General features: G+C 39.0%; 1 protein-coding gene across 2 annotated transcripts in view; it reads right to left on the reverse strand.

Moving 5' to 3' along the window:
• The window catches only part of kdrl (kinase insert domain receptor like), a 62,497-nt gene continuing 49,078 nt past the window's right edge, over positions 1-13,419 (reverse strand). For both annotated transcript variants that reach the window (XM_061686008.1, XM_061686007.1), the window contains exons 26-30: positions 9,378-9,483; positions 6,943-7,067; positions 4,455-4,533; positions 4,232-4,335; positions 1-2,621 (exon numbers count right to left, since the gene is read on the reverse strand). In XM_061686008.1, the coding sequence (XP_061541992.1) occupies positions 2,441-2,621; positions 4,232-4,335; positions 4,455-4,533; positions 6,943-7,067; positions 9,378-9,483 (595 nt within the window). In that variant the 3' untranslated portion in view covers positions 1-2,440. The remainder of the gene's footprint in view (positions 2,622-4,231; positions 4,336-4,454; positions 4,534-6,942; positions 7,068-9,377; positions 9,484-13,419) is intronic.

Raw genomic sequence — 13,419 nt, forward strand, 5'->3', positions numbered from 1 at the left:
TTATTTACTTCATATGCTCAGCAACAGTGTTGGGGAACATTAATAATACAACTTGTTACACTACATGAATGAAAGTGAATGCAAAATAAACTACTGGTTTTAACTGCTGTGGGTTATTACATACAGTACATAACAAAACATTTTATTCCAGATAAGCTGCATTGACACGGACGTTTTGGTCAACTGGAATTTCACAACATACATAATCCATAGAATGAACATGGCTAATAAAGGAGTTAGGTATTAAATGTAAGACTTGTGAGCCACAACACTGTTTAATAAAAAAGAAAATACTATTAGAATATGAAAAAAAAAATACATTTGCTGTTAAGTATCAGTGCATAATCATTTCCTTTGCGCATAAAAACTCCACAATTCATCACTTGTCGATGTATTTTTTGTTGTGGGTTTTCTGTAGTGGTCAGGAAACAAGGAAACGAATGAGTTTGGTCCACGGTACTTTTGTTGAACCCTTACATACTGTTCATTTTCCATGCGCACATAGAATGTTCTGGGTCAAATTTGACATCACAATAATGGCCTATGTCAAATTATGAACTAGAGATCTTTTTCACATTTGGGCATTTTCATGACCGATGATAATTCACATTCACTTATCATTAACATGCAGATACTCTAGCACCCAAGAGAAAGCGCTACTAACTTTCTGAGCCCTCTATCAATCTCTGAAGCTCACTTCTGTCTGGCATGTTTTTGAGAGAAAGTTTCACATTTCAGGATGAAAGGCTGACATTTTGGCTCTTTTTATTGCCGTCAAAAATCCAAACGGGTCACATTTGACCCCGAACGGTATATAAGGGCTAACATTGAATTTCCCCTGAAAATGTAGTCGGAAAGCGAGGGCATTTGACAAAATGCAACAGAATGAAAGCTGTTCGCCACGCAGCCTGCCCCGCAAGCTTTCGTCGGCGTGATGACGACGTCGGAGGAGGAAACCCGCTGAATCCTGCCAGTGAACACAGCAGCATAAACATCTGCGTGGCGCAACGTCACTCCACACACACAACCGAACCTTCCTAGTTGACAGTGTTTACAATTGAAATAAATACTTCATGTTTCAAAAAACAAACAAAAAACAAACAAAAAAAGAAGCTTCAAAAATACAATTGACCAGGGTGTATCTATCGATTCCTTCAATGTACATTTAAAGCAAAACTTCCATTCATTTGTGACTTGACGACGAGTCAACCTGAGTAATTTGATCTTTTAGTAAATACGTTGGGCACCTTAAACATGAGAGCTTTACAAAATAGAGCTCTTCACATCACTCTTTTGCAAATGTAGTTGAGGGGGACATTATGGAAAATTGACTTTGTGCTGGGCGTAGACAAATAGTTGGGTTTCTGGAGCCTGGCTGGGTAGTGCGGAGGATACCCCACCCCCATGTCTGTGCCCAATTCTGGGCACAGACATGGGGGTGGGGTATTTCACTACATCAAAGTCAAAAGGTAAGCACAGCTGCAATAATGTTCAAATTGGACTTTTTGAATGACTTGTTTACAAATAGTCGAGTCTCTGGGATGCGGTGGGTTGGGAAAAAATGGGGTACACCTTTGTGGAGGTGCTATTCATTCACAATCTGGGCACTGGAGGGTGACATTTCACGACATTAAAGGCAAAAGGTAAGCAGAGCTGCAATTAAAATGTTAAAAATTTGAATTTAAAGAGTTGTACATACGTACAGTAAATATTGAACCGATGCATGTTCACGCTTCAGCATTTGTGATTGTATTCACTGTTCTTGTGGCATCTTGGCACCAAGGAACTATGTAGAACTGAGATGAGGCGTTCAGAGCCTTGTTTTTAGTAAGTGAACGATGGATAAATCTTGAATTTAATTAGATTTCATTTGGTTGTGTTCTTTTCTATTATAGAAGTCAAGAACATTTGGGTTGAATCTTTCCCAAAACATTTCTTGTGGCATTCAGGGGTACAAATGGTCGTTATGTTGAATTGGCGCAAGGGATTATGATCAGTCCTTGGAAAAAAATGTCATGGGGAAGACACCTGGGAACTGTTTGGAATTGTTTAAAAAAAAAAAAAAAAATACAATAGCAGAATCTTTCCATTTTGTCATGAATGAAACCAGCTGAAAGCAAAAGCCTCGTCTTCTCCTCTCGGTGGGTGAATCTTGTGGGGCCATTTTACAGTAGAAAAGCCTAATATGGAGCTGACTGAAATACCTGAGCCAGTTTTCACCTGTAACAAACTCTCGAGCGCTGGCAAGTCAGCCTGGCGAGTCAAAACACGCAAGTTGACCGGTCGCTCGTGTCACAGTTCACAGCTTCTCCAGTTTTCTCCTAGCTCGCCGCTCAAGTGGCCACTAAAGGGAAAACCCTTTCAGCATTTATTCCATGTCCTCGTTATGGGATACATGCGGAAAGGCTTGCCGGTGGCCACGCGTGAAGAAGGCGGGAGATTACACAGGCGGCGTGGAGTAGCGCACCACGTAGTTGTAGTCAGGCGGCGGGCTGTGACACTCCAGCTCTGCGTCCAACGTGGAGTCGTCCAGACTGAAGTCTAGAGGGACGTTTGCTGGGTACTTGTCCTTCTCGGGGTCGCTCAGTACGGACTCTTTGCTCTTGCTCATTGCCTTCATGCTGCGCACACGACGACAAAAACAACAAAAGAGGAGACATGTCGGTGCTATTCTAACGTGCATGTTGTTTCCAATGTGCTCTCAATCAATCTCATAGCGGATTAACATTGTTGCATTCAATGGAATGTTGTTCTGTACGGTACGTTTTCAATTTTGGACATTATTAATGATTTCTTTGTGTTAACAGATATGAATTAAAAAAAAAACATTCCATGTCCAAAATGAGCCCTAATTTAAATGCAGGCATATCAAAATGACGCTGCAAAGCAGGCTGTAATGTTCATTAAATGATGTTACTTCATATTTGTGTAAAACGGAGACATTCCCCCCCCCCCCCCCCCCCCCCCCTTCGAAAAGAAACTTTTTTTTAACAAATATACAGCTCTTTGGGGGGAAACACTGTTTTTTGGGGAAAATGTATAAATTCTTTTTTCCTCAAAAATATTTTTCTTTCTTCAAAATATACAACAAAATGTTTATATTTTCAAAAATACAACAATATCTGAAAGGTTTATTGAAAATATCTCCAAAATTACATTTTCTTTCAAAAAGATACATTTTTCCCACTGAAAATGTTTTTTGTCTTAAAAACGTTGTTAGAAGTGCCCGGAGAAAACCCATGCAGGCACGGGGGAGAACATGCAAACTCCACACAGGCGGGGCCGGGCATTGAACCCCGGTCCTTAGAACTGTGAGGCAGATGTGCTAACCAGTCGCCCACCGTGCCGCCGAAACAAACTACTTGTTTCCCAAAAATTTTAAACTTTTGTTGAAAGTCAAAAACCTTTTTCTTGAAAATATAAAACTCCCCCTTAACTATAAATATAGAACTTTTTTCTCAGAATAATATATGACTTTTCTGGAAAATGTATGTCTTTTTGCGTGTGGAAAATATAGGCTACAACATTTTTGTATGTTGTTTTCATGGCGTGTTAATACTACGCTTGGATTCAAGAAAGCTGGGCAATCACGAGGCTTTCCGCATTCTTATTATGTCGTTAATCATCCAGCCCGTTTCTGCTTCACTTGTTGAGTAATTGTCAATGCAGGTTGCTGCGGCGGCCGCTCCCAGAGCAGTCAAAGGGTCGCAGCTCGACGGGGTGGAGGGTTAATGTACCCCACCTCGGTGCCTTCTGGATGAGTAACGATTAAATTAAGTGGCATTAAAACTCATGAGAAAGCTGCCTTTCGTTTGTTACAAATGTCCCTCATATTTCAACGATAATGATGATGATGATGATAAAAAAAATGTTGGCTCGCTGTGCCTGTGACCAATGGGGTGACTCCTGTTAAACAAAAGGAGGCAGCCAACAGTGTGAGATAGTAGGGGGTCTTGTGTAAGTTCAAAGGTGGGCCGTGAGTGAACATTCACCTGGCAAGGACGGCCTTGCTGACGCATGAAGATCATTCTCGGCACACTTGAACTAACTCTTCCGTTCCAACACAAAGGCTCTCATAACAAGGACTATGGAAAGCCGTTTGAGCATTTATTATTATTATTTATTATTACCCTTGGTGAACAAGTCTACTAGCTAACATCTAGCGCTTCACTATTAGCTAGTGGTGCTCAAATGTAATGTGTTCACTATGCGTGAGCGTGCGTGTACGTACGCCAGAGCCATGATGCTGAGAGGTCGTCCGGCCAACGATTCCAACTTCTTCAGAGTATTCATGTTGTCGGAGGAAAGGCCCATCCCGCTGTCACACTGTACACCCTTTTCAACATGGAGGCACACACACGGTATAATCATTACCAGTACCCACACATTTGAAAAATGGAAATTATGACACCATCCCACCAACCAAAGCATGCGTTGACTAACTTAAAACTGACCTGGTGAGCGTGATTGCCGTCGCTCTCCACGGTGACCTCGTCGAAGGTTTTCACGCTGGCCGGTCTGATCTTGATGTTCCTAAAGCAGGGAAATATTTCCAGGAAAGGTCTTCTCAATGTTTGTGTTTAGAGAAGCCCTTTGATTCTACTGGAGCCAAGTGGCAATAAAACTGTAGGAACTCAATGGCTTAGAGCAACAATGTGTTGAATCCAGGCCATCGAAGCTGCCGACTGTGCATTTGGATGCACCGTGGCCAGCCTAAAAACCTCTTGGAATAATTTTGCTTCGGGCCTTGACCCTTCATCGCTGCTTTTCATCACATCATCAGTAAAACATACTTTGAGCATAGGTGAACACCCGAGAGGATAAAGAAATATTACTTGAAACCTACATAAATCTAGAAAGCGGGTGTATAGCTTTCACCCTCGTGGCAAAACCCCCCCGCCCCCCCAAAAAAATTAACAAAAACGTGGCTCTGCGTAAGCACAATGTTCTCTTGGAGTTTAATATTTAAGCGCACTCTGGATACGATGGGACAGTGGCACTGATGGGTCTAATTGCTGCAGGATGGTGTGATTTCTACAACCCCAGTTCCAATGAAGTTGGGACATTGTGTTAAACATAAATAAAAACAGAATACAATGATTTGCAAATCATGTTCGACCTATATTTATTCTAATACACTACAAAGACAAGATATTTATTGTTCAAACAGATAAACGATTGTTTCTAGCAAATAATCATTAACTTAGAATTTTATGGCGGCAACACGTTCCAAAAAAGCTGGGACAGGGTCATGTTTACCACTGTGTTACATCACCTTTTCTTTTAACAACATTCAATAAACGTTTGGGAACTGAGGACACTAATTGTTGAAGCTTTGTAGGTGGAATTCTTTCCCATTCTTGCTTGATGTACAGCTTCAGCTGTTCAACAGTCCGGGGTCTCCTTTGTCGTATTTTACGCTTCATAGTGCGCCACACGTTTTCAATGGGAGACAGGTCTGGACTGCAGGCAGGCCAGTCTAGTACCCGCACTCTTTTAGCCACGCTGTTGTAACACATGCAGAATGTGGTTTGGCATTGTCTTGTTGAAATAACCAGCGGCGTCCATGAAAAAGACGTTGCTTGGATGGCAGCATATGTTTCTCCAAAACCTGCATGTACCTTTCAGCATTAATTGTGCCTTACACAGCCCCATACCATCACAGATGCTGGCTTTTGAACTTTGCGCCCATAACAGTCCGGATGGTTCTTTTCCTCTTTGGCCCTGAGGACACGACGTCCACAATTTCCAAAAACAATTTGAAATGTGGACTAGTCGGACCACAGAACACTTTTCCACTTTGCATCCATCTTAGATGAGCTCGGGCCCAGAGAAGCCGGCAGCGTTTCTGGGTGTTGTTGATAAATGGCTTTTGCTTTGCTAGTAGAGTTTCAAGTTGCACTTACGGATGTAGTGTATTCAATTAAATATAGGTTGAACATGATTTTCAAATCATTGTATTCTGTTTTTATGTTTAACACAACGTCCCAACTTCATTGGAATTGGGGTTGTATAATAATTAGGAACCTCAGAAGGAGATGTTTGATTATCTTATTAAATTCATTCGTATTTATTCTGTGTGGAAACAGGTTGATGGGTGAGTAACACGGTGGTGGAAAAATTGAGTGGTCTCTTAAAGTAATTCATTTATTTTTTTTACATTCAAAAGACACATTTTCTTGAAATAGTTAAACTAGTCAATTTATTTAATCACATTTGAAGTTTTCTTTTTGATTAGATTTAATTGTATTTACTTAAAATAGTCATCTAATTTATGTAATCACATTTGTTTGAATGTAATTGTATTATATTTTCTAATTTAATGTTTTAAATTATTGTTTTGTATTTTATTCGATTTAATTTGATTTATCTGTAATCACATTTGTCTATTTTTTCCCTTAATTTAAAAAAATATTCAGCTAATGTAATTAACTTAATTGATTTTGTAAATTTAATTTTATTCTAGTAGATTTAATTAGATTTACTTGAATAGTCAAACTGGCCAATGTAACCTTTTTTATTTACCTTATCAGAATCATCTGATTCTGATAAAGAATCAGAATCATCTTTACTTTATTTTGATTGACTTAAAATGGCCAAATCGGTTGATTAATTTAATTACATTTGTAACATGTAATTTTGATTTAATTTTAATTTGCTATTGCTTATCCTTTTTAGATTTAATTTATTCATTTCTGATTTTAAATTTAACTTAAATTAATTAGATTTATTTGAAATATCCAAACCTGCTCAAGTTACTGAATATTTTGTTTTTCATTTTCTTTAAACAAAATTAAAGGAAATGAAACTAATGTTGGAATATATTTTAATGTGGTTAAAACATAAAAATATTCTTTTGACTTAATTCTCATAATTGTCTGACAATATGATTGCTACAGGGAAAAAAAAAAAAAAAAAAAAAAAGCTGATGCCTCTTCTTACCAGGTGCCGCCTGACTCACGCTGCGAAACGGGCCGCGTGGGCGTTTCTTCCGGCATGTTGCTGGCATCGAGGTCTCCGACCTTGGCCAGCAGGGCGGTGTTGATGGGTATGTAGTGTTTTCCCTCCTAAATCAGCCACACAAACACAAAACATCTGGGTACAACATTTACCCGACGCGCCGCGTAAAGCGCGACGAGCAGATTCATGGGCGATGCGCTGTGGATGTTAAACATACAAACACATGTACGACGTGCAGCCAAACAAAGCCAGGTCACAGCTAATACATTTAAACGCATTGTTTTCATTGACTAGCTTGTGCCTGGCCTTCCTGCACCAGAACAACAGAATTACTAAGAAGAGGTTTTATATGTGATATATGCTCTGACTTCAGCTTTTGCGTTTAAAGTGAAGCCTGTTTATCGTGGGGGGGATAACGTCCAGACCCACATGCGATAAGGGAAAATCCACAATAAAGAGAGACCACATAAAAAAAGCGTTTGGGAAAAAAAAATGGTTTTAGCCCTCTCACACAAATTCAAACCACACTTAAACTTATAAAAAGAAACGTTTTAAAGTATTCCTTAGCACCTGTTCTTACTCTATCACTGTCAGGAAATGGGACACTATCGTATAACATCACTTTGAGGAAACAAAAAGAAGACTCGATAGCAGAGTTCTTAAAATAAGATGTGAAGCATGCTCGCTTTAAGCTGTTTGTTAATCACTTTCAGTCGAAATTTCCCCTAAAACTGACACAGGAAACAACAGAATTAAACTGTATTTTTAAATGTCAATATGTTCAACCAACCATATAATGACAAAAGTCTGTTAGCTTAATGCTAACATAAAATGCGAAACACTATAGACGGGCTAACGGAATTAGCATAGGTGTTACTGTAATTATAAAATTTCAAACAACTGATACTTTAACACACATGGCGCAGCAAAACATACAGACAGAGCATACAACAAAAGAGAATTAAAAAAATTGTATATTTAAAGACCAAACCAAATAATTTCGTGCAATGAAAATCTCCTAGTTTAATGCTAACTATCAACAATAGCTAAAGTGAACCCATGCACTGTAGCTTCTTTCCAGCCAATACTTTGTTTTACAAACAGGAACAAATGTGCGTTTACTTTCATCAAATATTTGCAACATTATCTAATATCACACCAATGGAACCCACTGGCACTGATGATGTAGTGGTACACTCGCCTGACTTTGGTGCAGGCAGCGTGGGTTTAGTTCCCACTCAGTGACGGTGTGAATGGTTGTCTGTGTCTATATGTGCCCTGCGACTGACTGGCGACCAGTTCAGGGTGTAGTCCGCCTTTCACCCGAAGTCAGCTGGGATAGGCTCCAGTGCCCCGTGACCCTAACCAGGATAAGCGGTGTTGAAAATGGATGGATGGATGGAACGCATTGGTGTTCCTCTTGAGCGCGAATAAAAGGCTGATGGCGTCACTCTCATCTGCGCCAAAGTGTTTGTGCGCGATGAGTGCGACTTCCTCTCCTCGGCTACTGTGAACCATTCTGCTTCTCTGTAAACCGCAAGACGGACCCTGCCTACTTCCTGCATATTTGCTGCTTTTCTACCTTAACTGACTTGTGTGACGCAAAACGTCTGACCTTTAATGCTAATCCTGCCCTGTCACGCCACGCTCTGCTTGGGAGTTGTTTTGAATGTAAAAGAATTTAAAAATGAAATGGGAAAAAAAAATATTACAAATGTAATACAAAGTTAAATTACAAATTAAATATATTAAAAAAAAGATTCAAATAAAAAAAGATTCAAATGAACATCCCATTACAAATTAAAAAAATATAGATTTAAATAATACATTGAATAAAACATTTATTTAAATCAAATAATTATTTGTAAAAAAAAGATTCAATTGGAAATTAAATAAAAAAAAACTAATATATAATTATAAATTGAAAATGTTTTTAAATAAAAAATATAACAACATTACATTACAACTTCCACCCATCCATTTTCTGAGCCGCTTCTCCTCACAAGGGTCGCGGGCGTGCTGGTGCCTATCCTCGCTATCATCGGGCAGGAGGCGGGGTACACCCTGAACTGGTTGCCAGCCAATCGCAGACATTACAACTTAAAAATTAAATGCAAAATATGAGAAATTTATGAGAAATTACAAAAAAAAAAAAAAAAAAAAACTTTACCTTGACAAAATATGCCTTTGTTCTAAAAAATAAACTAAATTCTCCTAATGTTCCAATTTATTTTCCGCTAAAAATATGACTTAGCTTTGGTAATATTTCAACTTTTTTTCCTGAAAAAAGGCAACTTTTTTGTTTCTATGGCATTTACGAGTACACGTGGTAGTTATGTTTAATTGCCGTTAGGATCACGAGGGGGACCTTGGAAAAATTCTCTCTGGACCCAAAACGTTATATTGTTCTATTATACCTGCTGCACGCTAGCCTGAAGAAGGTCGCCCAAATGTTCAACCAGCTCGGTGAAGGTGGGCCTCTCCTGTGGTTCCCCCTGCCAGCAGTCCAACATGGTCTGATATCTACAAGACGACACACACACACACACACACACACACGCACGCTCTTTCAGAACATACTTTTAGCTTGAGATAATGTAACATGGGACCTCACAGTGCCAAAATATTTAGCATGTTCAAGTGCACAAATGGTGGGTTGTGTTTAGTCAGAGAGGCGCAACATCTGGTGCAGCTCTGTCCACAGTGCTTGGGAAGTAACCGTGTACAAATACTTGGTTGGGCCCAAGTGTGCATGTTTTTAAATCCAGGTTAAAAATTCTTCTTTTCCCCCATGCTTTTTAGAGCATTTCCACTTTTAAATGATATTTCTTGCACAGTAGGCTGTTTTAATTGTATTTGTATTTTTTCCTCTTTGTTTTAAATGTTTATAAGCTGTTTTTTTTCTTTGTTTTTAAATGCTTTTAATCATGTAAATCATATTGAGTTACCTTGTGTATGAAATGGAATAAATTTGCTTTGCTTTGCTTACTGTATTTACATAGATTCTTCACTAATCTGCACTTAATTTACGTAAGTGTGGTACCCTAGTGTTGGGGAGTATCTAATTACTATACATGTAATGAGATTATGTAATTTAATTTCAAAATGTATGTAACTGTAATCCATTATATTACTGGGGGGGGAAAAAGTATATTTAAATTACAGTTGCATAATTACAATTTGAAAAACAGCCGCAAAATCTCCGATTTTTTTCCCCACATCACTTCCTCCTAAAGCAGAGTGGTTTTGTACATTTCAGTCTGCGCTTTTTAACCTGTACTTACTGTAAGTAAAGGAGTTTAATCTAGTTTTACTAGCGTTGTTTTTTTTTTTTTTAACCAAGTATCTGTATTACTACTTTACTTTAAGTTCAGGGTGTGAGTCCGTTCCCCCCCACATGTACTGTATGTCTATGGCCTGTCATCTTAAACCTGAATCCCTCTTCTTTGTTTTAAGTGATCCCTAGCTTTGGCGCCGTTTGCGATCGTCTCCGTCAAGGGTGTGAGAAGCACATAGCTTCTGACGGCTCCACGGCGAGCTGTCAGCATCGGTGGCCATGTGGGAAGACTCACGGAGTCCTTGTGTGAGGTTCATTCGTTTCATGCAGGAATTTGGAGGGGAAAAAAAACCAAATGCCCCCCCACCCTTCCGCGGCCCCGGTTTAAATGATCTTCAGTGCAAAAGCTTGTGATCGGGATCAGTGACTGATCGCTATCCTGTTTTGGCTGCAACTGCCGCCACCTTCTGTTATCGCTCCCCAGAGGTGGTAAAAGTATTTGCACATTGTACATAAATACACATACATAAATACACTTGTGTAAGAAAAGACTGGTAAAAGTCGAAGTACTGATTCAACAAAAGTACTAACAAAGTACAGACTCTGAAATGTACTTAAGCATACAAGTAAAACATTTTTTATATTGAAAAACTATGCCTTAACTTGTCTGACCTCCAACGTGTTGGCATTTCGCCCCCTCATAGTCGACGTGACAAGCCGAACTTTACACCCTGTTCTTTATCTTCGACCCAAAAGCTGTGCTGATCTCAAATCCAAGATGATGCAACGCCACCATCTTGAGGGATCTGTTAGTCATTTCAGTGGTTTACAAACCTGAATTTCACAGACAAGCTGTGAGAGACCCTCTTTACATAAATGCTTCCTTGTTAAAAATAAATAAAAAATTAAATATCACTGTAAACGCGATGCAAATACCTTTCCTAACGTTGTGAATTGACTGACAAAAAAAAGGCTAAATTAGCTAAAAAAATTATTTTTAGACAGAGATAGCAAAAATAAAAAGACTCATGTAATGTAAAGACACTTGAAAATCTTCGTGAATAGAGTCACAAAGCATTTCTACTTCGCACCACTGTCATTCCATTTAAGTTTCATAATAACTTGATGTTAATATGAAAACCAGATGCTGCAATATTGAACTCTCGTCCTCTTTCTTGCCAAATGTGTTGCTCACTTCTTTTCAGGGGAATTTTAGCCATTCACGTCTTAACAGGTGGGAGCCCTCGCCACACTGACAGGATGTCACAACTCTAATGCATACCTTACAAAGGGGGAAGTTGCCACTCTGTTTGCCCGTACAATGAGAACCACATTTCCTGCCCGGACTGTAAGGATGAACAAAAAGCTGTCTGCAGTATGTTTGTCGACATCCTATTTATTGTACTCCCACAGGAACTAGTAATTACATACCAGAGTAATTCATTTACAGTGAAGACCCACCATATCGCAGTTCATTCATTGTGCCACCGCTATATTGCAGATTTTCAAGTGATGTTTGTTTTCATGGGTTTTCATAATATATGTTGCTGCGCCGTGTGTTAAAGTAGCAGTTGTTTGAAGGTTTATATTTACTGTAACATCGATGCTAGTTTACGTTTGCCCATCTATGATGTTTCGTATTATATGTTAGCATTAAACTAGGGGACTGTTGTTGTAATATGATTTGGTTGAATATTCTAGTGTTTAAATATACAATGTTTAATTCTATTTTGTTTTATATGTCAGTTTTACAGTAAAATTGTGTGGGAAATAGCTTGAAGCAAGCACACTAGACCTCTTTTGAGAACAGTGCGAGCCAGTTTTTTTCCCTCAAAGTGATGTTATACGATATAGTCTGCAAGATTTCTTTACAGCGAGAGAATGAGAACAGGCCATAAGGAATACTGTAGTTTTAAAAAAAATACAATAATTTTGAATGCGTTTAAAATGTGTGGCAGGGGTAAAACTATGTTTTAAATTTGTTTTTTTAATGGTATCTCTGTACCACAGATTTCTACCTATCCCGGGTGGGTCTGGAACTAAGGCCCCACAATAAATGGGGATTCACTTTATTGTTCTCGTTCTTGGAAAAGGTAGTTGTAATGAGTCAGGGATGCTCCAATTTCCAAATTTTGCTGCATAAATCTCTTTTGCGAGAGGCTGAGGATCAAGCTGTCAAAGAACGGCTCCAAACACACGTGTGATCACACGCAATGACATTAACCCCGAGGACTCGAAATGCATTCATCACGATATCAGCAGGTTTCATCTTCGTATCGGAGACAGGTCTCACATAGATCAAGAGGGAAAGTGCGAGGAGAACCTCTTGGCACCAGCCGGTCTGCATCGCACATCTGCACATCCGCTTTTGATTTTCGGCATCATTTTTAATCAAAGTCTCCACTGCAAAGCCAATGAATTCAGGTTGTTTGTCTCACTTGGCGTGAGACGACAATAAATGTGTAGATCATTTGATACCAGATCACTATTAAACAGAAGTTCCTACTCTCTGTTTGGAAAACAAGAAAGATTGATGGACTACATATGCGAGTGGTTGAAATAAGCCAGGGATTGGAAAGCCGTTTGAGTATTTATTCTATATCCAGTTAAAGGTCCATGTACCAGTAGGCTTTGTATCCTCAGTTGTAGCACAATTCAGCCCACTAGTAGAATATCAAATAAATGTTCGAACAGCTTGAAGCAAAGCCGTTTGAGCATTTATTTGATACCACCCTACTAGCGTGCTGAATTATGAATGAAAACTAGTGCAATGTGAATAAATGCTAAAAAAGATTTATGGCAAACCCTTTGAGCGCTTATTTGATATCCAGCTTAAAGACCACGTTCTAGTATTCTTTTTGTCTTCACTAGTAGAACAACTTTGGCATACTAGTGGGACAACTACATGTTAGTAGTGAGGCAAAACTGTGCACTACTTGACAACTGTGTGTAATAGTACTACTCGTGACATTATACTAGTGGGGTCCAGGAGGCCATTATATGTGAAACATGCCTCCTAGTTGAGGTTAATAGTGTGAATAGTGCAGCACAGTAGTTTACTAGTAAGGCTATATTGTGTACTACTAGGTCAAAAGTGGCACTGAAATTAAAGTAAAGTAGTAATACAGATACTTGGTTAAAAAAAACAAAAACAAGACATAGTCATTTGACTAGTACGCCCT

The sequence above is a fragment of the Phycodurus eques genome, chromosome 9 (genome assembly GCF_024500275.1).
Source record: "Phycodurus eques isolate BA_2022a chromosome 9, UOR_Pequ_1.1, whole genome shotgun sequence".
Lineage (NCBI taxonomy): Eukaryota > Metazoa > Chordata > Actinopteri > Syngnathiformes > Syngnathidae > Phycodurus > Phycodurus eques.